The 24305-nt window shown below is 35.5% G+C and overlaps 1 protein-coding gene across 2 annotated transcripts; it reads right to left on the reverse strand.

Moving 5' to 3' along the window:
* Window positions 1-881: 881 nt before the first annotated feature.
* Window positions 882-22115, reverse strand: LOC125665549 (long-chain fatty acid transport protein 2-like). 2 transcript variants are annotated; one of them, XM_048898243.2, is made up of 11 exons: window positions 21454-22115; window positions 20738-21134; window positions 11877-11987; window positions 11081-11293; window positions 10319-10474; window positions 9442-9566; window positions 8922-9113; window positions 8085-8184; window positions 4923-5127; window positions 4735-4832; window positions 882-2001 (listed from the first exon to the last, which is right to left on the reverse strand). In XM_048898243.2, exons 2-11 carry the CDS (start codon window positions 21105-21107, stop codon window positions 1688-1690), a joined length of 1884 nt encoding a protein of 627 aa, XP_048754200.2. In that variant the 5' UTR covers window positions 21108-21134; window positions 21454-22115; the 3' UTR covers window positions 882-1687. The 2 variants fall into 2 exon arrangements, with proteins under 2 accessions (XP_048754200.2, XP_056008270.1); XM_056152295.1 differs by lacking the exons at window positions 4735-4832; window positions 4923-5127.
* Between the last annotated feature and the right edge of the window lie 2190 nt (window positions 22116-24305).

The raw sequence follows: 24305 nt of genomic DNA on the forward strand, positions 1-24305 counted from the left end.
ATAGACGACAATTGCTTCGTGTATCTGTACAGGAGTACATCCATTCATGAAACAGTATGAAACTACTACTCAAGAGGGAGGATGATAGGGCAATTCCGTCAACACCGATCATATAATCATAAGTCGATGTTATTTACGCAAGTCAGGCGCGTAGCCAGAAAGAAAATTAAGTGTACGCAAGGTATGGCAAGGGGTCTGTGGGCCGTCTAGAGGCTTCCAGTTGGTCCAGGGTTTTGTCTTGATGGGTTGCCAGGGGGCGAAATCCCCGGAGGCTCCTGGGTTTTACCAATAAAATCACCTAATATTTTGTGGATAAAACAGTTTCTTATCACTTTCCAAACCCAAAAGAATTCACAAAATTATTTTCTAAAGTGTTTTACTACGCCAACTCATCGTTTGTACTTGGACTGACTTTACATTCGTTTTAGGATTTTATTTCGATGTTTTTGACTGACTTGTATATATGGTAAATGTTACTTATAACAAAGAATATCCTAATCCGTCTACTACATGTGCATATATGATGTGATATTCAACATGATGCTAATGATTTGATATTCAAAAAGGACTTTAAATTTGATTGAATGGACGTTGTGGTGCTGATTAAATTATAAACCCGGACTATATACAACCATCTATTTTGTATTGCTTGTAGGAGTTATGAGATTGATCGCTGTTCGTTATCTTCACCTTGCATAATGCAGTTAGTTTTTTCAGCGGCAAATATCTTTCTCAGTCTCTCGCAAATGACGTGTTCGCAGTTGCGTACTTGCGTATAGGCAGCTACCCGCCTGGAAATATGGCTTCTGTGATTGCACTTTCTATAACTAATTCAAAGTAGTGTTAACAGGTTGAAACAGAAAAGAATTTGCGAAGTCGAGTTTTGATATGACAAATGCATTATTAAGATCATTGTAAGACTCGGTAGTTATAAAACAATGCATTCAAAATTATTAATATGGAAGCAACACATTTTCACAATAGATGGTATATGATTTTCAACCTAAGATGACGGTCAAAGTATACTACAAATGTTTTTCAAAACACGATGATATAAAATATTGTTTTCTCCTGCATTTTGATTCTATGTCATTCTTTATAAATTCAAATCTTCACTTGATCTGCTTTATCTTGATTGTTGCAAACAAGAGCTGGTGAAGGTGTCCGTCTGGGTAAGTTTCAGCACGTCCGGAAAGACAGGTAATGGTATTATGAACTTCTAATATAGAAAATTAGTCATCCCAAAGTTCAGTTGCTCTTATCACCAGGCAAACGTATCGAGTGAACTTGTGAGTCAGTTATAGCAGTGATAGTTCATCCCATACTGTCGAAACTGACTCAAAAGGTAAAGCTAAATTTGCTTAGAGAGAAACAGTCCAACTTAGTATCCAGGAAAGATCCTTGTGGAATGCAAAGCAAAATGTAACGGTATCAACCGACGCCGAGTATAAAGATATGAATAGATACACTGAAAAAATCGCCCATAATTCCATAGGTCATTTTGGGGGATGATCAATGGCGTGGAATGCGGCAGTCAGTGGGTATCAACATGGCAGATGACCCACTGTTAAATGTTTGGATGAGTTCCTTAGTAAATGATATTTTAAACAATACTTCCCACATCAATACTAAAAATCTGTCAGCCATACAACGTAAATTAAGTAATTTTGGAATAGCTTTCAATGTGTCATAATCTTGATTTGGCCAAAAACATACCAAAGTTTTCTGTGGTGAGGGTAACATAAGTGCTAGTTTCCGGAGAAATACGAAACAATGGGTCATTGATGATGGCAGGATTGAACCCTTCTTTAACATATTCCACCTTTTTCTGTTTAAGAGTTGTAGTCAGAGGCATTTCTTTGATGAATCGGAGGAACATTGGACGGGCGTATGAAGGTAGGTTCTTTTCACAATGTTGGTATATTTCGGGCAACAGGTCAGACTTGAAATCTACAGATTCTTTTAACAAGATCCCAGCCATTCCAGCCCTGCCGTCAGTACCTGTAAAACGGTATTGTATCGTTTTATGTATTAGCACTCTTATTATGATATGAAAACTATGGCATTAACAAAGGTTGTGGGATCCCTTATTTCAGTACCAAATAACATTATATGACAGTTTTCAGAAGAAAGAGTCTTACGAAATAATACATTAATCAAGTAAAGGATTTTCAAAATTTTCAAAATTTGAAAGTCATACTTGCAACAAAATGTTAATAATTCAATACATATTCAGATATAGAATGTCAAAACCACGAGGGACTAAGTCGTTATGCATACACAGGTGAAGAACTCAAAATTACAAATTAACAAATGTCAGAAATCAGATAATGCATCTTTATACCCAATAATTTCACATAAGAATTTGGCGTCATTTATGACGTCAAATTCGTTGCCTCGATGTCACAACAGTCCTAGCATTTGAATAAAATTTTGAAGTGTTCCCTGGTATCCCTGGTAATGTAAAACTTATACGGTACCAATTTTGATGCACCAGATGCGCATTTCGACAAATAATGTCTCGTCAGTGATGCTCTACCGAAATGTTTGAAATCCGAAATAACAATGAAGTTTTAGAGCTATTATAGGGGGGGGGGGGGAGTGTGTCAAATTCGTCTAAGGATAAGAGATATGCGTGAGGGAGATAATCCTTAATTTTGAAATGAATTTCTAAATTTTATAACAGCAATTACATATAAATCCGTATTTTCAAGCTAGTAACGAAATACTTAGCTACTGGGCTGTAGAGACCCTCGGGAACTAACAGTTCACCAGCAGATGCCAATGTCAAATTTTGAAATGTTCATAAAACGAAATACGAAGTCAAACAAAATTCGTCCTTTCATCAAATAATGTTTGACGTGTTCCATACCAATAATTAGGCTGTTCTTTACACACTGACATTGACTAAGTATTTTTCCGTTTACCTGGTTAAGATATTGGATTCATGGTGGGTGTGACCGGTCAGCAGGGTATGTTTGTTCCTCAGAGGCACATAATCCCACCTCTGTTATGTCCAAAGGTCTGCGTTTGCTCTACTCTTAATTTTTATATTCTTTATAGGAGTTATGAGATTGATCACTGTTCGTTATATTCACCCTTTTCAAACAGGAACAACTTTCACCCCAGTTCTATTTTAATTAGTGTACTTCATCGACGATACAGTGACCTAGCAAAGGGTTCTTGTGATATGCTGAACCTATGTAGAATCTAGTTTAGGAATTTTATCTTTTTGAATGAGTATTTTTCTCGTCAATATTCTTCTAATGAAAGGCGAAGATAACGAACAGTGATCAATCTCATAACTACTATAAGCAATTCAAAATAGATAGTTGAGCAAATACGGACCCCTTGGACACACCAGGGGTGGGATTAGGTGCCTAGGAGGAGTAAGCATCCCCTGTAGACTGGTCACACCCGCTGTAGCCCTATATGTTGATCAGATATCGCGTTTGCATCTAAATGTGTATTGCAGACGGCAGTTGGGACAAAGTAAACGAAGGATTCATTTGACAGTTAACTTAGTGTTGCTTTGGATTGTTTTTGGTAAGGAAAATGAGCTAACTTTGCTATCTAAGCTATTATTAGATGTGTATTAGACCTTGTTCGTGTGTTTTCGGAATATAGAGTCATGGCGGTTGTGATCGGTTGACAGGGAATGCTTACTTTTCCTAGACACATGATATCTCTCTGGTATATCCAGTAGTCCGTGTATACTCAACCCTTTATTTTGTATTCCTTTTAGGAGGTATGAGATTGATCACTGGTAGCTATCGTCACTTTTTCTTCTACAACCGAATAACTTTATGATCTTTGACATTCCAAAATCTTCATTGGAAATGAAGGGACTTTTGCTTTTGTATATTTATAAAGAAGTAGGTACAGTTTCTACAGTCATCTGGCCCAAAATATTGATGATTTCACTTGGAGCTCAAATCCTTGCATTCAATTAAGGAATAGTTTAGCAAACCCAAAATTCACTCAGTTTGATCAGCAAAATGATTTGTGTCATATGACGAGAGCTTGAAGTTGGCATAAAATTGCAAAAATGCTATTTTCAATGAAAATATCCACAAATTCAGGTGGTTTTCCTTTTAGAAAACATACAGCGCATGCGTCGAGCAAATTCATATTGAAACATGTTTTTCATCTCAAAATAATACACAATATATATCATTTTCATTTTGCTCGACAAATGCGCACATCTTTTCCTGAGCAATAATTTGTACGACATTTGACAGTTTTCAGGCTTATTTTGAGAAAAAGGCGGGAAATGTCTTATTCATGATGTCATAATGCTATCCATTTAGGACTATCATTCTGATTTTGTTGACATAGTATACCTGGCATTTATTTTACTTTCTTAAAACGCTGATTAAGGTTAATTCCAGACACATTTTATAGAGAGAAATATTTTGGGCCTTTTTATGTATACAACCGTACCTTGTTCTTACGACAAAATGCTTTTGTTACGTCTTGTACATGATTACATGTACACATGAATTGAAGCAAGAATTAAGATTTACTGTATTGCAATGGTTGTATTTCATATCGTAAATACAACTTATCATCTCGTAATTAGAACTTAAAAAACCCATTGGTATTATTTGCCTTGATATTATAATTAGCAGATTAGATGATTGATAATATACTATTTTTGGTAAGAATTTGACCATCTTATAGTTGATTGTGCATAAAAATTTTGAAAAAAAAACATGGGACTGGTTCACTTGCCTGGTACCTCTACTCCGTACACATTAGCATCTTGTATAAATGGTAGTTCTGTTAGAACGTTAGCTACTTCATTTGTAGACACATTTTCACCTTTCCACCTGATTAAAACAAAAAATAAATGTAAAATTCCAGATATATCTTCCAAGACCAAAGAGTAACATACAGAGATGATTAGTGGTTATACGAACCTAAAAGTATCTCCGATTCGATCCTTGAAATACAAAAAGTACTCTTTGTCTACATACAATAAATCTCCAAAATTAAAGAAAACATCCCCATGGTCAAATGCATCTCTGACAATTTTCTTTTCACTTTTTTCCATGTCCCCTAAGTAGATACCTTCAGTAGGCATTGCTTTGTTCGGCATTCCTCCAATCAAAAGTCCCGTTTCACCTGTTTCATTACAAACATATTAAAAACACATATTGTATTTCTTTAAAGTCATGTTTCAGTTTTAAGCATATCTAATAACGCAGTCAATGGAACGAATAGATATGAATTACATCATCAATAATGGATTCCAAATCGACATAATAACCGTCACAAAAAGATAGAAATTGCAGGATCCAGTAAATGTTCTATTAAGTCCCAATCGTTACCCCTCACAAAAATATCATCAGCTGTGAAGGAAAAACGTCCGATGTACTGTGCCACAACATATGTCAGAGGGGATTTAAATGAAATAGGGCTCACGGCGAGTATGATCGTTCGACAGGGGATGCTCACTCCTCCTAGGCGCCTGATCCCACCTCTGGTATATTCAAGGGTCCGTGTTTGTCCAACTTTCTATTTTGTATTGCTTATAGGAGATATCAGATTGATCACTGTTCATTATCTTCACCTTTCATTCATCAAAAAATTCCAAATATTTTTAGTAAATCTGAAATCACAAAATTTTCCTCAAACATTTCACAGAACTTTTAGTCAATTTGAAATCGTACAAACTTTCCGGAATCAACAGCGTGAAAACGCACAGTTTTTCAACACTTAATACAACCATTTCTCTCAATAAATGAAAATCCAGTCTATTTGACATCATAGACAGTTGCTTTTTCAATAAAAATGGACCATAGAAATATTCATATCTTGTGCTCAGTCATCTAAAAAAAATTACTTTTGGTCAATATCACTCTTATTCCATGCAGAAGTACTCTGGAGTTCACCATCGATAATTTTGTGCAGTCTTTGGTGATCAGGTCTTACTACAGTGTCTTGCCATTTCTATGGGCATGAATTGTGCTCCATTATTAGCTGACTTGTTTTTCTATTCTTATGAGACGGAAGTTAATCTAAAGCTTTTACATGGGAAGAAAATATATCTTATCGTGGTCTTCAGCTCAAAATTTAGAGATATCGACAGAGTTTTATCTATTATCAACAAAACTCATTTTCATTCATAAATCGATTTTATATATTCCACTGATATCAAAATTAAGGAAAAAAATCACCAGAGTTTTCAGTACCTGCTTCATATTTGGATATTTGATTGAACATAGATGTCATCGGCAAACTAACAACACAGCTTATAACCACCTATTTTCCTTATTTGTGTACCAATATTCCATGATCACATGCATATGGTATTTATGTCTCTCAACTGATTCGATATGCGGGAGTGTTTTCTGAATATAATTTACGTTTACAGAATTTCATCAGAATCTTGCGTCATAACATTGACGTGTCCATATGAGTGGAAAAAAATCTCCAGAGGGACGTTGAACAATATTCAGTGAATCATTGAATCATTCGGTGAATCGGGATATTTTATTTGCAAAATTTAATGTTACCGTGAAAAACAATAGCATAACTTGCATAGATATAATGTAATATATATTTGCAATTCCAATCTTTTTTGCGTTTTATATTTACAAATTGTAATGATAGCCATTTGCTTATGAACACGGTGCAATTATTAATAATGAATGTATGACTCCAAATAAACATACAAGCAATATGTCTATTTTAACGGTTTTGAATTCCGATAGAAAGGAAAGAAGAATGCAAACAAAAAAATAACATTTCTTTATAGCATGAAATGTTTTATATGCAAGCTATTTTAAAATATACGTAGTTATTAAAATATCTGGTAATTTACAAAATGTAACCCTAACCCTGTTCGCGCTCAATATGGAGTGAGCTCGGAATTTTCTATAATTTATAACCAATTTAAACCAGTTTATTTTACTTTTTGGCTCGGAAACTTTTTAACCACCTCCTCCCTTCATCCTCCCATTGGAAATCCAATAACTAGTATTGTATTTGTAATAAGTAATTTCAATGATTGGGAGCCTTAATGGTATGAGTTACATACTATAATATATGTATTGAATGTTGGTAATATACTTTTGTGTCCTTCTTATGCCCCCGGAATCTAATGCTCTGGTGTATTCAGATTTAGCTTATCCGTCTATATGTGGCAAAAACTTTATCCTTTCCTATGCCATCTCATTGTTGTTACAATTGTTTTGATTGGATAAAAATGAAGCAAAATAAGAATTTACACTTCAATAAACAAAACAAACTTTATGTATACACACGCGTCTGGAAACAAATAACATAGTGCGGTGAAACTATACAAATCTTTGAAATTGATATTACAGGGGAACGGATTGGAATTATAAGAATCGAACATTCTTTTTGAAGAATTTATCGATGTGTGAACTCCAGACATTTTACTTACAAAGTTAACATGAATGTGCTTTGCACTTTTATTTATTTTATAAGTAAAATGTCCAGACTTTACACGTCGATAAATTCTTCAAAAAGAATGTTTAATCCTATAGAAGCTGATATAAGCATTAATTTGCAGCGTGTTTTCAAATTTTAATTCTCCATCATATGACCTTTTCCCAGTTATTGATTTTGATCAACTATTGGTATTTGTAGGATATTGTAAGTGCTTCTGGTGGGTTTTTTCTTTATCATTAGTTGGTCAATAACTGACACGGTCTCACATTATTATCTCAATAGAACGAGCTGCGAAAAAGTCGTTACATTATCAGTAGGAAGGATTTGAATAAAGAAAAAGTTTTGAATATAAAATATCTTATGGGAAATTTCAATGCTTCGCGCCGGCATACTTTTCATGAAGTGATAACGTATGTTTATGCCATCTTGTATTTCCAAACTGTTATTTTTGAAATGTCTTCATTAGACAATGGTATAACGCGCATTTTGAAAATTATCATGCATTAAATGCATAAAGCTAGCGTGTTACTCGTAGCATGTGATTGACTGTGAATGACTACATGAAATATATACACACACAACACACTCACACATCCACACCCACCTACACCCAAACACACACACACACACACACACACACACACACACACACATAAAATTACCTATATTGCAAGGAATACATCGTCCAGACTTATTTCTCAAAGGAAGGTATGTTTTTGGATCATACCGCACAATGTAGGATTTCATTGGACTTATCATGTTCTGCAAAGTTTGAATTGTTTGAAAATATGCATTGTTTCATGAACAATTTTAATAAAATCTTACCTCTTTACATTTGACGTGTTACATGTACACTTGCACGAGATTGAATTAATACGTGGTAAAGAATGGAATGCTCGTAACCTATGAACCCAAAAGCAATAATTGATTTGAAGTTTGATAAGTTTATATCATAGTGAGATTATATCACATGTATTCGAACGTCACTTGTACCGTGTGTAGGCGAAAACGTTCAACATCAAATTCTTACTTCATACACAGGCAATCATTCTAGTTTGCCAATATAACATACATGTATCATTGGGGCAATTGCTATCTGACGTGCTTCATATCGATTGTAAGGCCGTTCTTGGCATACTGATTTTGACAACGGATAACTCCTTTTACCTGATCAAGATATAGGGTTCACGGTGGGTGTGACTGGTTGACAGAGGGTACCTAGTCCTCCTAGGCACCTGATCCTACCTCTGGTATATCCAGGTGATCCGTGTTTGCCCAACTCCCTAGTTTGTATTGCTTATAGGCGTTATGAGATTGATCACCGTTCGTTATCTTCACCATTCAAAGGCAATACATTGATTTAACTTTCGGTATCAAGCTCTGTTTGTACACAATTGACGTATTCAATTGTTCTTGTTTGTATGTTCTCTATGTTGCAATTTTCAACAGGGAGAAATAAATTCATTCATTCAACAATAATCATAAACTTAAAGACTTACTAGAAATGGAGAGAGTCTCCCACACGATCCAACCTTTCCCCACGTGTTGCTAAAACCAACAGGTCCTTCTGAAGCACCAAAATACTCAACTATCTTAGGGATTTTGAATCTCTTTTGAAATTTCTCCCATATATCAGCTCGAAGACCATTTCCTAGCATCACTCTGATGTTATGTTTCCCGTCTTCTGGACTCTAGAGAAATGACACACAACAACCGCTGACCCTAATGTAGGCCACGCTACAATAGGTGTTTTCAATTACAGCTTAAAATCTTATAGATTGGAGAAAAATTAATTAACTCAAAAATACCAAGTTTTTGACAAGGAAAGTAATACATTCGTTTGTAGTTTGTAAAACAATACAACAAAACTGTATTATTCTGTTCATCACTAAAGGATTTGGAATTTATCCAGTTATTGATGAAACGTAATGATGTTATATTCCCTTCTGAGCAGTAGGTGCAATGTGTGCAATGTATCTGAAATCGTTGGAAAAAAACATTAATGTATTTCTAGCATACCGCTGGGACGTGCAGAAGATATCTGGCAAGCTCTCCAATGTAAACGGCAATCGTGACGTTGTGCCTTCTACAATCTTCAAAAAAATGTGACGCAGAAAACTGGGATCTTAGGACCATTGTAGCCCCTGAAATGTGTTTTTTGGAATCATATATTTAGAGATTGATCACTCTTCGTTATTTTTCATATTACACAATGTTTGTGAAATTTTGCAACTTCTAGGGCCGTTATTATGATATAGTTCGCCAACACAACTTATCATTGGGTCAGCTGCTGTCTGGTTGTTTCATAATGACTGTTAGGTCGTCCTTGGCACAGTAATTTTGACTACTGATTACTCCGTTTACCCGATTAAGATATAGAGCTCACAGCGGGTGGGAGCACTCAACAGGCGATACTTACTCCTCCTAAACATCTGGTCCCACCTCTGATATATCCAGGGGTATGTGTATGTCCAACGCTCTATTTTGTATTCCTTATAGGTGTTATGGAATTAATCACTGTTCCTTATCTTAACCTTTCATTCTAATATTGAGACTTTTGGATGAAAAGGTAATTATAATGAACAGTAATTAATCTCATAACTAATGTGCGGTATGATAAAATAAAATTAAGAATAGGGCAAACACAGACCCCTGGATATATGAGAGGAGGGATAAGATGCCTAGGAGGACTAAACATCCCCTTTCGACCGGTCACATCAGCCGTGAACCATATATCTTCATAAGGTAAATGGAGTAATCCATAGTCAAAATCAACGTGTAAAGAACAATCTAACAATTGGTACGAAGCACACCAGATAGCATTGGATTCAATGATCGATTATATTGGTAAATCCAAGGCCAAACACTGGGAAAATGAAAGTGAAAATACACACACCTGCATCTATGACTCCAAACAAAGCAAATAGAGCTGCTGCGTGATACAGCGGAGTAGTGGTGTAGATGATATCATCTGGTGTCACACCCACCATGCAGAGGACTTTAGACATCTTAATGGCCCTTTCTTGATTCACTATGACTGGCTTTGGCAAACCTTAAGAATATCAAGCCTAACATTTGTTAAAATATACCTATATATCGATGGAATTATCAGCTGTTCACTTGTATTCAGAATTCTATTTTTAGCACTCACCATTAAAACATTTTGTCTCCTTTGCGTTCAGTTGGAATACTGAATCTCAAAAATCATTAATCTAGGGATGTTGACAAAACTATCAATCTATCTATCTAAAAGATCTCTCTCTATACAAATATATATGTATACTGAAGTCAAATTACTTACAAATCAAAATGTTGAATGACATAAAGTTCATTCATTATTATTGAAATGCATTGCAGAGAATTTAGAAAGCACAGAAACAAAAATTCGTTATTTATCAAAGTATGCAAAGTTACATGTCCGTGTCTTACTTAATATATTGAGTATTGTATGAATGTTTGAAATCTTGTGTACAGTGACGTTTATGTAATACATAGACTATCATAAATGTTATATAAACTGACGAATTAAACATCTATAAAAAAAAATTCCGCATCTCAGCACATTCAGAAGAGTTACAGTCAGATCTTGTGCAACATTAAGCGGGTTTGAAAGTGAAAATGAATCCATTGAGAATCAGGAATGTAGATCAAATTTTACCTGTTGTTCCCGACGAGAAGATGTTGGCACAAGGTGTTAGCAGATTGTAGTTATGTCTATGGGTTTTGCAGATTTCAGCTGTTGAAGACGCGATCATCAGATCATCCCAAGAGATGAAGCCGGCGGGGACATTGGATCTGGAGCTACCATATACATATAACGGTATCTCTAGATCGTGACGTATTTCCTCAACAGCACGATACAAATCTTCCTCTGAAAACAAAGCACGAGGTTTTACGGGGTTTTGGGATTTTTTGAAGGGAAATATTCCAAAGCATATGTAACATTGTAACAAAAGAATGTAACAATTTTGTATCATATCACGTGAAAAGAATGTTCTATTTTCTTATAAAACTATCAACATTAAGTCATCTCAATATATATTGCTTATAGAAGTTGTGAGATTGATCACTGTTCGTTATCTTCACCTTTATAGGAGTTGTGAGATTGATCACTGTTCGTTATCTTCACCTTTCTTCTAGTGTAAAAGATTTTGAATAAACTCTGCTTCATAAGAATATAAAATCAGGTCAGATAACAAATGAGCACAATTCGTGCCCAAGGGAATTCCGACAAACTGTTGGAAGATCTGATCACCAAAGTCTATGAAGATAATGTAAATGAGGAACAATGTAGCACAATGATTGCTTTTAAATTACTTACGTTATATCACATTTACAGACTTCCGTATTATTTCACATGGAACATTTGTTTGGAAATCCAGAATAAGGCGTGATATATAACACGATGTACCACGACAAAAACCAAACAGGTATTTAAAGGATATGAATCTTACCAGGTCCGATAACCATAGCTTGAGCTTTGCTTACGATGATAGTATGTAGAAGAGGTTTACCCCTGTTGTGGTAATTTAAGAAAGCGACATTTAGACCGACTTTCTGGAGTCCTGAAAAGAAAAAAGATTATCACAAACAAGATGGAATATTCATTTTCTAGGAGTTACTATTATAAAACTTTTGTTGGATATTCCCATATACTCTTGTCTTTATCACAGACGGGGAAACTCCTGCTATATGTTGAAATAACATTTATTTAATGAAGGTATCAAGGTCATCTGAGGAAAATTTTAATTTTAAAACATAAATCGTTATCAAAGGAAAGCTTTAGCATTCATACACGAAAACAATGGCTACAAAGTGGAATACCACATGCAGGCACACATCTTTCCTCTTAAAATTAATGGTAAAGAATCGCGATGTTTGATTAAAGAGTGTCGAATCTGTACGCAGTTTTACGACAACATCCTAACACACACACACACACACACACACACACACACACACACACACACACACACACACACAGAGAGAGAGAGAGAGAGAGAGAGAGAGAGAGAGAGAGAGAGAGGGTGCTGTCACACTAAAATACTGAAGCGGTTGTTTTGAATATGGACTCGTCTTGTGCCACGAGAGAGAGATAAATTTCAGTTTGACATTAAATTGTACACTTCAAAGGATTATGAAAAAGAACAAGGTCACTTATCGTAGCTAGAAGAATTTCCTGACATTACAAGGCCAGACAAACAGAAGCCGTCTTCTTACGAAACTTTACCGTCAAGCCAACATTATTTCCTGAATAATAGTACTATCATGAAAGGTGAAGATAACAAACAGTAATCAGTCTCATAACTCCTAAAAGCAATACAAATTAGAGAGTTGGGCAAACACGGATCCTTGGATAAATCAGAGATGGGATCAGGTACCTAAGAGGAGTAAGTACCCCCTGTTGACCGGTCACACCCGCCGTGAGTCCTATTTCTTGATCAGGTAAACGGAGTAATCCGTAGTCACAATCAGTGTGTCAAGAACTAAGGATCAAACTGAAAGACATAAAGCGTTGTAGGTATCACCAAATGCAATAATGAATAAAAGAGAGCGACGCGACTTTCAACGAAAAGGGTAATGCACCACCACCAACCACGCACAACAAAGATGGAATAATAATTTAGGTCATCTGTTATTTTAGAGTACCACGTTTAGTAACGTATTTAATTTAACAATTTTTACGATTTGAAATATGATTCTATCCCTTGTGAGACTTTTATTCTAAAGTAATCAAAACATCTTTCAAGAATAACACCATCCTGTGATGATTTACGTGTTTCTGATCAAGGACACATAACAAGATCAATAGCACTCCATCTCCACGATTTGCTGTGGATAAGTTTGGTGTATCCTTTGGAGAGAGAGAGAGAGAGAGAGAGAGAGAGAGAGAGAGAGAGAGAGAGAGAGAGAGAGAGATTACATGGAATGTGAATAATCAGGTAAACGGAGTAATTCGTAGTTAAAATCAATATGCTAAGAACGGCCTAACAATCGATATATGAAACACATCAGATAGCATTTGACCCAATTGTAGGTTAAATTGCCAAACTAGATCATTATAACGACCATAGAATTTGCAAAATGCTGACTTTAAACGAAACTGTTGAAACCCCCGTAACATCAACTTGTTTATTTATTTATCGGTCTCCAATACCACTAGGCTAACTTCAACCAAACTTCGCAAAGAGCATAACTGAGTAAAGAAATTTCTAAATTATACAAATGAAGGGTCACAACCATTTCAAAGGAGAGATAATTAAGAAATAGTGAAAATATGTTGGTATCCTTTTATGATCTTCTTTCAAGGGCCACTGGGCTACAATCTAATTGAAATGAGCTGTTTTGAATCCGCTACCGCTTCTCAAACGGTTGGACCGCCGCTTTGGCCGGAAGGTTAGAGCGTTCGCCCCGAATGCGGAAGGCCGGGGTTCGAATCCCGGCCGCAACATTAAGTCGTTAAAACTGGTAGCGACAGTTCCATCGCCAAACGTTCGGCATCAGGTGTGAATGTCACGGGTCCTCGAAGATGACCTTAAAAACGGATGTCCCGTATCACAGTAGGTGTGGCACGTTAAAGAACCCTCACTGCTCAATGGCCGTAAGCGCCGAGCATAGGCCTAAATTTGAAGCCCTTCAAGGTCTTGGTGACGTCTGCATATGAGTGAAAAATTCTCGAGCGAGACGTTAAGCAAGATACATTCAATCAATCTCAAACGGTTTGAGAAGCGGTAGCGGATTCAAAACAGCTCATTTCATCAGATTGCACTGGGCTAAAAAAGATAAGAGGAACATATGTATGGCTTCCTTTAAGAATGTACACATATTCACAATTGTTCCAAACATTGCCCCCTGAGAATAGGGTAGGACCCTACTAGGGGATCTAAATCTTTACTGGGGGATATATAGGGGGAATTCAAATATTTTTCTCAAGAGCAACAGAGCCTTGATTTGTCATGTGAGTATGCAAGCATTTTAAATAATAAAATTCAGGTCAAGGAAATCGAAGTTTTATATGAAAATACAGTACATGGAACACCGAGTCATTGTTTACCGCTTTCCAATGGCGGGAACAATCCAACACGGTATATCACAGGAATCTCAGGGAAACCGCGTTCCTATTGCAGGGTGGCTATCAGTTAGTTATCTGTGCCTGCTATACCTATACTTTGGGTGGGTGGATCCAATTTGCAATTGGATTGTGGCCTGTTTTATTTGTAAAATCCACCTTATTTGATTGCAGGCAGCTCTATTTCGATATTTCATTATGTGTTGTAGGGGGTCAGATTGCATAAAAATACCTTAGTATACATTAGTTCTTGTAATTTTTGTTTTCGATTCTGTTATATAGCTTTGTCATTTGCAAAATAAATGACATTTTTTCAATTCAAACCCCTGTTCTGTTTTCACTTCCTTTATCAAGTAACAAGCAAAGGCTACTTGGCAAGTCATATTAATTAAGGAACATACATGTACCATAAAGAAACGCGAGTTATCTCTCCAAATTTTCTGATGGAGGCTTTAAAATATCATATTTCGTGTTTCCAGTGGCGGATTTAGAGGGGGGCGCCGGCCAAAATTTTCAAATTTAAGGTAAATCGCGGTATCTTGTTTCGGAAAATGTACAAAACGATAAAAGAAGCAATAATTTCTTCCACTCCCGGAGTGACAAAATCCTTTGATATCTTAAATTACTTTATTGGGAGAACCTAATTTTTTCCAAAAAACCCTTAATATTTGGGTCATTTTATTAATTTCACCTTATTAAATGATAGAAAATAGTACAAATGACTTAGTAGGAGAAATATTTCAAGCCCCATAAAATCTGTAAAATCCAGGAGCTACCGGGGGTTTCGCCCCCTGGACCCACTGCCTCATAAAGTGGCATCCCTCGTAACCACAATTCCTGGATTCGCCGCTGGTTTCTCTATTCCATGGAATATGTATTGATTTATTATGAATTAACACTTTTTTGGGGGGTATCTTATTTGATTATTTCAATTCATCAGTGATTCATCGTTTAAGGAAGATCAGTAGTTTGAAACACATTTTACGAGTTAAATCACAAATTTCGTGCTGTGCATGGCTACATGTACACCAAACAAGCATAAGAAAATATTTTTGATACAGTATGTATATTTGGACAAGGTCAACACAGAACAACACTCTTTTTCAGGGAGGTAGCGAGACACACAGTTTGCATGTCTCCAATTTGGCAACGTTTCGGGGATTTATTCAGCTTCAGTATAATTTTGAAGAAAAATTACATATAAAACACTACAATTATGTCGCAAGGAAAATGATGAAATTCAATAAATATAATTATATAAAAAACAAATACAGGTCAATTAGTAGTATTGTCTAATTAGATAGTGGGTGGGGTGTTTTTTTTTGTTTTTTTTTGGTATTTGTTTTTTGTTTGTTTTTTTTGTTTTTTTTTTTTCGTTTTTGTTGAGTACGGAGAACACAATGCCTCAGTTTAGTTTGCAGAGAGACCATCCCTCCACCAAGAGGGCAAGTCCTCGTAAAATTCGCGTAATAAAAAGAAAGTGCGCTCAACCATAAAAACTACACTACTAGAGGATTTATGCCAAGGACGAAACATCTGACACTTTATCAAATTACATTTACCAGTAAGTCATGCATTATATGACGAATGAAACGATGTGGTAAACAAAACATGAGAAGATTGGACAAATATTTAAACTTTTATTGTTACATGATAATTCATTAATTTAAAAATGCTGACATTTTATTAAATTGTATTTATCACTGACCCAAGCATCATATCTGCATGTATATCAGATACATACTGGACTCCATACTTCCTACAGCCTAATCACTAAATGCATCAAACCAAGATGCGCTACATGCCCATACATAACAAAAGTATCGGATTTTTCTTCATACACGGAAGTAAATGTGCAGTAAAAACGTCTCAGACACATGTTATTTCCAACCTGCGCCGATTTTGTCGTGCAAATTACATCGGTTCAGACAGGAGACACATTACTATACCGCATGACCGTTCACCGACAAAAGATCCGAGAAATCCCTGTAAGCGAACACAACAGAAATTGCATCAAAACATCAATTCAATTCTTAACGTTTTTCGAATTCATAAATTCTATTTATTCATAAATATAAACCTGACTTAAATGTTACATAATTTAGTTTTACATTTGATATCCCAGTCAATAGGAGGAATAAATATGAGTTCTCGAACCTACAAAGCCTACTCAGTAAATGAAATAGTGATATCGTCTGGGTACACATTAAATAATACAACTTTCTTTCAACTCTTCTTTCCATTATCAAAATAATGACCCTTAAATATCCAGCTTTGTAAAGATATACTCCGAAAGAGGTACACTCCTAAGAAAATGGTGTATTGTGGAACCTAGCGCAGAACGGGAATGAACACGACACCCAGATAACTAAGTTTTTTTCAATTTAGGGAATAAGAAAATGACACATGGTGGTAAATGAAAGTGAAGATAATGAACAGTGATCAATTTCATAACTCCTATAAGGAATACAAAACAGAGAATCAGTGCCTAGGAGGTGGAAGAGGTGGAATCAGTGCCTAGGAGGAGTGAGCATCCCCTGTCGACCGAAAACACCCGCCGGGGGCCCTATAACTTGATCAGGTAAACGGAGTAATCCATAGTCAAATCAGTATGCCAACGGCCTTCACAATCGGTATGAAACACGTCAGACAGCATACAGATGATATAAACATCATAGTGAAACACCTCATGTGCACATAATGTCATTCAAAATTAATGAATATGAATTAAAACGTATGATTTTCGAATGCTGAAGGTCGATTTAAAATTAATGCTTTGATATTATTTTCACATTGACAACGAATATGAGGTAGAGGTTCCTTCGAAGTAGGACCCACGAATACTGAAACGATTATAAAAATATAAACCTGTCACACGTCAATGGATATCAGGATTATGTAGTTAGATTGCAATCGTAAAATGTCAAACTACCCGATTCTAGAGCTTTGGTAATGTCGAGAAAAGTTATGCAAATGATCATAAGGTTACCTAGATCCTCGCCATTTAATCAATTACCTTTTAGGTCGGTAAGATATCGACATAAATTAAACATGAAGTTGAGGAGAATCTGCGTACCTAAAATGCAATTTGGTTCTCTACAAATTTTGAAAATGTGGGTAATATGGAAATTGCTATATAATTACCGGAATATATTGTCATTCTGGAGCACAGGATGCACTTTAGTAAATTAAAGCGTGTGGGAAAATACCAACAGATGTTTTCTGTAGCCTAAACGGCTCTTACATACATGTAACTTTATTTATTCTGTCAAAAATTGTGAAGCTCGTGATGTATTGATCACTAGGAATTAGTTTATCATTAATCTCATCGGACATAGTTTCTGCACCAAAAACTTTAGAAAATGTGACTGAAATCGTCTATCGTTGTAATTGAGTTCATTGTAACCTTTGTGGATTGAATTATGACAGGGAAACTAAGGGACCACTAAATAAAAAGGTTTCTAATCAATAATGGTGATATTCAACCTCTCTATAGAATTTAAGCTTCCCCAGAGCATTCCATCTAGTCCATGAGAGTCAGAATTCTAGAACAAAAACTAAACCATCATACTAACAACGTTATCCCAACTTTGAAAATCCCTTTTTGTAGACAACTTACTGCTTTTCCAACCTTTACAATGTATATAATTAGTTCACTAGATTTCCGTGGGGATACGGATTAGAATAGGTCCTCAGTACCCCTTGCTTGTCGAAAGAGGCAACTAAACGGGGGCGGTCCTTCAGACGAGGTATCGTGTCACAGCAGGTGTAGCACGATAAAGATCACTCCCTGCTTAAAGGTCGTAAGCGTAGAGCATATGTCTAAATTTTGCAGCACTTCACAGGCAATGGTGACGTCTCCATATGAGTGAAATATTCTCGAGAGGGACGTTAAACAATTTACAATCAATCAATCAACCATTAGTTCACTAGAAAATGACGTGAATGAGGTGGGATGTCAACGCAGTCACGGATATCGTTCATATTAAAGTCCAAATACTGTAAAACGTTTTTTCGCGAGCGAGAAATTTTCGCTGGAATAGTGAAATCCTAATCATCACGAATATTTTTGTCGCGAACCAGTCCTTGAAAGTCTCTTATATTTCTTTAAGATAATTTAAGTCGCGAAAATTAGTCGCCATGAACCAGTTCATCACTGGTAAACCGCGAAATAAACTAGTCGCGAATAAAAGTTGGTCTACAGTATTCACAATGTCGCATTGGTATCACCTACATTAAATCCACATAGATTACTCTGTTTCATTAAGAGATTTGAATGTGTTAGATTGAATATGTAATGTAAAACTTATACGGTACCAATTTTGATGCACCAGATGCGCATTTCGACAAATAATGTCTCTTCAGTGATGCTCAACCGAAATGTTTGAAATCCGAAATAACTATGAAGTTTTAGAGCTAAATATAGCCAAAACAGCGTGCTAAAAAAGTGGAGCCAAACTCGTCCAAGGATAAGAGCTATGCATGAGGGAGATAATCCTTAATTTTGAAATGAATTTCTAAATTTTATAACAGCAATTAAATATACATCCGTATTTTCAAGCTAGTAACGAAGTACTTAGCTACTGTAAGAATTGCTTAAGAATCCTTAGGATATCCATCAGACAACATTTAACTTAATGACATGTGGTATAGTTATGCAAATAAGATAATTGTAACGACCATGTGATGTACAGAATAATGTCTTTAAACTGTTGCAACTCCTATTACAATACACTTGTCAGTGCCATGATTTAAAATATTTAATGGAAGATATTCGGATGATAACGGAGGAGTCTAATTTTATTTCAGTTTTGAAAACTTCCGAGTCGCTGCAACCACTTTTTATCATCCCTAAGCAATATTTCAATATTTTGATAATAATTAACAGAGAATAATAACAAAACAACAAAAACTACATATAAATACACCTAGCACTAAAACTAAATCTACAAACGTATTTACACTGCAGACTACATGTTTTTGATTTTTAGGCTTGCCAATCAATGTTAAGCGCGGAGCGAATTAGTGCATGTCCTTATCGTTCAAAGAGCCGATCCACAATGTAAGGAGTAGTAATAATCATGACGAGAAGGTTCTTAATTTTCCATTCATTTACTCCCTCAAGCTGAAAGCAAAGGACACTTAAAATGTTATGTAGATACATGTATATTCAAATTACATTACAATCTTAAATGGACGAAAACTTGTAGGGCTCAATATGTGTTCGAGAGTCTTGCCAACATTTCTCGCAGGAAAACGGTGGTTGGTCAACAAGGTAATTATATACCTTATCATAAATACTTTTCCTATACTAGAGTTCCATGAGGATCCGGGTTAGAATATGTCCTCAGTTCCCCTTGCTTGTTGTAAGAGGCGACTAAATGGGGCGATCCTTCGGACGAGACCGCAAAAACCGAGGCCCCGTGTCACAGCAGGTGTGACACGATAAAGATACATCCCTGTTCAAAGGCATCATTAGGTCAATCTTTTGCAGCCCTTCACTGACAATGATGACGTCTCCTTTTGAGTGAGAAATTCTAGTGACGGGCGTTAAACATTGTACAACCAACCAACTTTAGCGGTAATCATGAAATCGCTGAGGACAATCCGATAATATTGGCATATATCACTTGTCTTTAATCTTATTGAAAGAATGTGCACGATAAACAGTCAAAACCGGAAGTAGTCTTCTTTTAACGCGAAAGTACACATTCAAAAATCAGTCGTCTAAGAAACACCAGTCTCCCCGTGAGTCAAATTCTTCAGGGGATGTTATATTTTGGAGGTATTTCTTAGTTTGTATACACGATAATTCGGGCAATAAATTGTTTATTTACCGAATGCATTTCTGTTTTCAAAATGTTTCGATTTGCAGCAATATTTGATACTGATTGATATAACATAATGATTTCAATAACGTTCGTTAATTATATTTAATAGTGAAATATCAGATTGCGAATTACACGCTTCAGAAGATAGGGCAATATGATTTCTATTTCAGGGAGATATAACTTGTATTATCATCATCCGTATCACTGAGTAAACAAATTTCTTAAGCTCGCTAGGAAGGCCTAGTTAACATGCATGAGGTATAATGATGTAACTAAAGTTGAAATCAAGAACATTGGTTAGGTTTTTCCATTTGATAAATTTTTCCATGTGATAAATTATATATATATATATATATATATATATATATATATAAAATAAAATTTCAAATTTTCTTGCATTCATAAATACTATTACCTAAAAATGTCCAGATGAATGCCGGGTGATTCTGTATCAATAAGGCAACTGTCTCTCCGGTTTTGAACCTCCACTCATATGCAATATTGGCCACCATTTTTGCTTGTTCATTCACCAATTCGAAAGTATATTCCCTGTTTGCAAATATGACCATTGTTTTTTGGGGGTGTTTAGCGACACTCTCTTCAAACATTTCAATTAGATATCTTTGATTCGCTAGATCTTTGACCATTTTCTCTCCCATTGGTTTGGTTTGATTTATATGATGCAGATCATACTTCAGCCAGGGGAACATTGTTTGCCACGCTAACACTGATAGACCTGCAACTCCTCCAAGGCTCATCAAAACTTTGTCTCTGGCACGAGACATTTTTTTTTTACTATTTTTCTTTTATTTCTGTACAGTACAAAATAAAAATACACGTTACTTTCATTTTTTCTAATGAACATTAATATTTTTTATTGTTGTGATTTGAACACGAACTATGAATTCGAGGGAAGATTTAAAACATTGCCATTTGAGATTTTTGACTGTTCGTTATCTTCACCTTCATTGAACACATACTGATATTTTTTCTATTTTACTTTCAAATCAATAAAACATTTATTTCAGCTTTATTATAATGGAAAATAACATATTGATAAAGATTGGGACCAAGTCTTAGAATATCAAATGAAATTTCTTTATATTGATATTGATTCAGCAATGAACTTACCAAACATGCGAGTCCCATGTGGGTATGAACTGTCAAATGATCCGCAGAGGAAGTGATTTTTAAGTCATCCCGATAGAAAGATGAGGTCACCAGCCAGTAGGTCATATCGGGAAGGAAATTTATGGCATGCCAATTGCGTCAAAAATAATCGCACGATATTTACATTAAATTTAACACATAGATGAAGGACATTTACGCGTTTTAACAAATCGATCGCTAGAAAAATACCTTCGCGATCGGAAAGTAATGAGTTTAAACCCGAGGCGTTAAAAGATTATACAACCGTTTCCTCACTAAGCGATCAGCGTTAGAAGTGAAATACGCGATTTTATTAGATCAGCGTTAGAAGTGAAATACACGATTCAATTGGATCAGCGTTAGAAGTGAAATACGCGATTTTATTGGACAACACCTTAAAAGATGAGCTTGTGAATAAAAGAATCCCAACTGGATCAAAGTGCCAACAGCAACAAATAGCGTAGATCACACTTGTTGTGGTCTACAAATGATTAAAATATTTTCGAAGGCATTTAGCTAACCAACCAAATGTAATTAATTCTCAACCGACAGAGAACCAACCTCGCATTTAACATCTGTCTCCATTTCAATTCGCTCTTTTACCTTACCATGCAGTCAACTGATAAGTATGAATCTTTTATCAATTGTGTGTGCCGATTTGTCAAAGTTTTGTTTTATATCAACGAACCTCAAACAGACTTAACAGTGTTGAATATTCACGTAATGAAAACTTTTAAAAGTAATAAATGATATCTGATCGTTGTCAAAAACGACGTGGCCCGTTTTTCTGTCATAATGTCTACTATATCTCATCAGCTGATGATTCCAGAATTGGGGGCATTTTAGATGGTCTTCTTCGCAAATAGATTTATGTTATATGGGTTTCCACTGTCCCGTTTAAAGTCAGCATTTCGCAAATTATATGGTCGTTATAACGATCTAATGCACACATTCATCCTGTCATTGAGTCAAATGCTGTCTGGCGTGTTTCATACTAATTGTAAGGTCGTTCTTTGCACATAGATTTTGACTGCGAATAACTTCGTTTAGCTAACCAAGGTACATGTATAAGGGTCACAGGGGGATGCTTACTTCTCCTAGGCACTTGATCCCTCGTATGGTGTGTACAGGGGTCCATGTTCGCCTTGCTCTTAATTTTGTTTTCTTTATAGGAATTATAATTAGATTGATCACTGTTCGTTATCTTAACCTTTTCATGCATTTATTGTATTGTCTTATTTGCCTCTATTTTATGATGGTTTGAATATATCCTACTTATAATTTTCTGTTTACTTTTTGTTGGTGATACTTCTATATAATTGTCAATTAGACATTTTGTAATAATTATCATAATTCCGGTCCATATTTCAAATGTCTAATTCCATCTCAAGTCGGCTTTTCCTTTAATTGGTTGATAATTTCAGAATTCATTGCTTCTCCAGAGCCGATGTTTTGTTTTTCTGAATGTTAATTGGTTGCTGGTACCCCCGTCGTTTTTCCGCTAGGTCAGCATTGCACTAAAATGTTTTTTTCAAACGTGTACTAATATCAGTTTATGGGCTCTGTTGATGATAATTCCCATATTGTTTTACCTGTCAAAAGTTTTACCTTTAAAATGTCTGAGTATGATTTCCTTCAGATTCCTGAGTACTGCTAGAATATTTACAGTTAGTCGCATACTCTGTCATTGGTCTCTAATTCTCTTCTCTACAATTATATAACACATCCATGGTGTGTTTTAGGCAAATTGAATTCCCAGGAACAATGCCAATACAAAGTGTTCACATCTAGGAATGTGAATACCTGTGCTACCTGCCTTGTCTACACATTCGTTTTCGTTGTAACGCTGCTCTTTCAATGAAAGGTGAAAATAACGAAGAGTGGTAAATCTCAAAACTCCTTTAAATGAAACATCGTATGTTTCCAAAGTATATAAAAGTGTATGCATTTTGTCTTTCTTGTGCTTATAGTAATTCTACTAATTAGTTCGCCGAAATATTGTGATAATAAGCCACAATACGGATTTAAACATCAACTCCGATTTCAGTAAGTCTCAGTAAATAGTTAGGTAGTCACGTGTTACAGTGACGCACTTGCGACCTTCTTAGACCAACTGATAAAAACTCAGCTTTTAGGGCCTGGTTTATTCACCATGGACAACAATTATTTCGATGTTGACAAATTTCCAAGTTTCATATGTTATAATTTATAACCACCAGTACACACGATATATATTGCGAGTAAATATTGTTTACATAGGTTGTTGTTTAAACACTATTTTGGTAATGTTATTCCTATAAACATCTGTAATTGGCGTTGCATTTTGAAATAAACAGTGCAATTATTAGGCCTATAATTATCATTTTCTGTATTAGACAAATTATGAAACGTTACATCATAGACAACTACATGTAGGCCTACTGTCACGGGTGCATTTCGAAAAATAAATGAATATAAACAGTTTTAAAAGCGGAAATCACAATACCTTCCTTTAATAAAGCAATTCTATTATTATCGTTATTTTAAATTGTGACGTCGTTAGGAAGCAGTACTTGATGTTACGAGTTCATTTAAACATGATAGCGTTATAATTCAATTCAAAGTTAGGAGATATACTATTTTATTATTTATAGTAAAACGAACTTGGCATTAATTCCTCAGTTGGTAATCGTACTTGGAGTTCCTCATTGAGAATATCTTCGTAGTTTTTGGTGACCAGGTCTTCCAACAGTCTGTTGGAATTCTCATGGGCACGAATTGTGTTCCTTTGTTAGCTGACCTGTTACTATATTCTTATGAAGTAGAGTTTATTCAAAAGCTTTTACATGCAAAAC

Source organism: Ostrea edulis, chromosome 10 (assembly GCF_947568905.1).
Source record: "Ostrea edulis chromosome 10, xbOstEdul1.1, whole genome shotgun sequence".
Taxonomy (NCBI): Eukaryota; Metazoa; Mollusca; class Bivalvia; order Ostreida; family Ostreidae; genus Ostrea; species Ostrea edulis.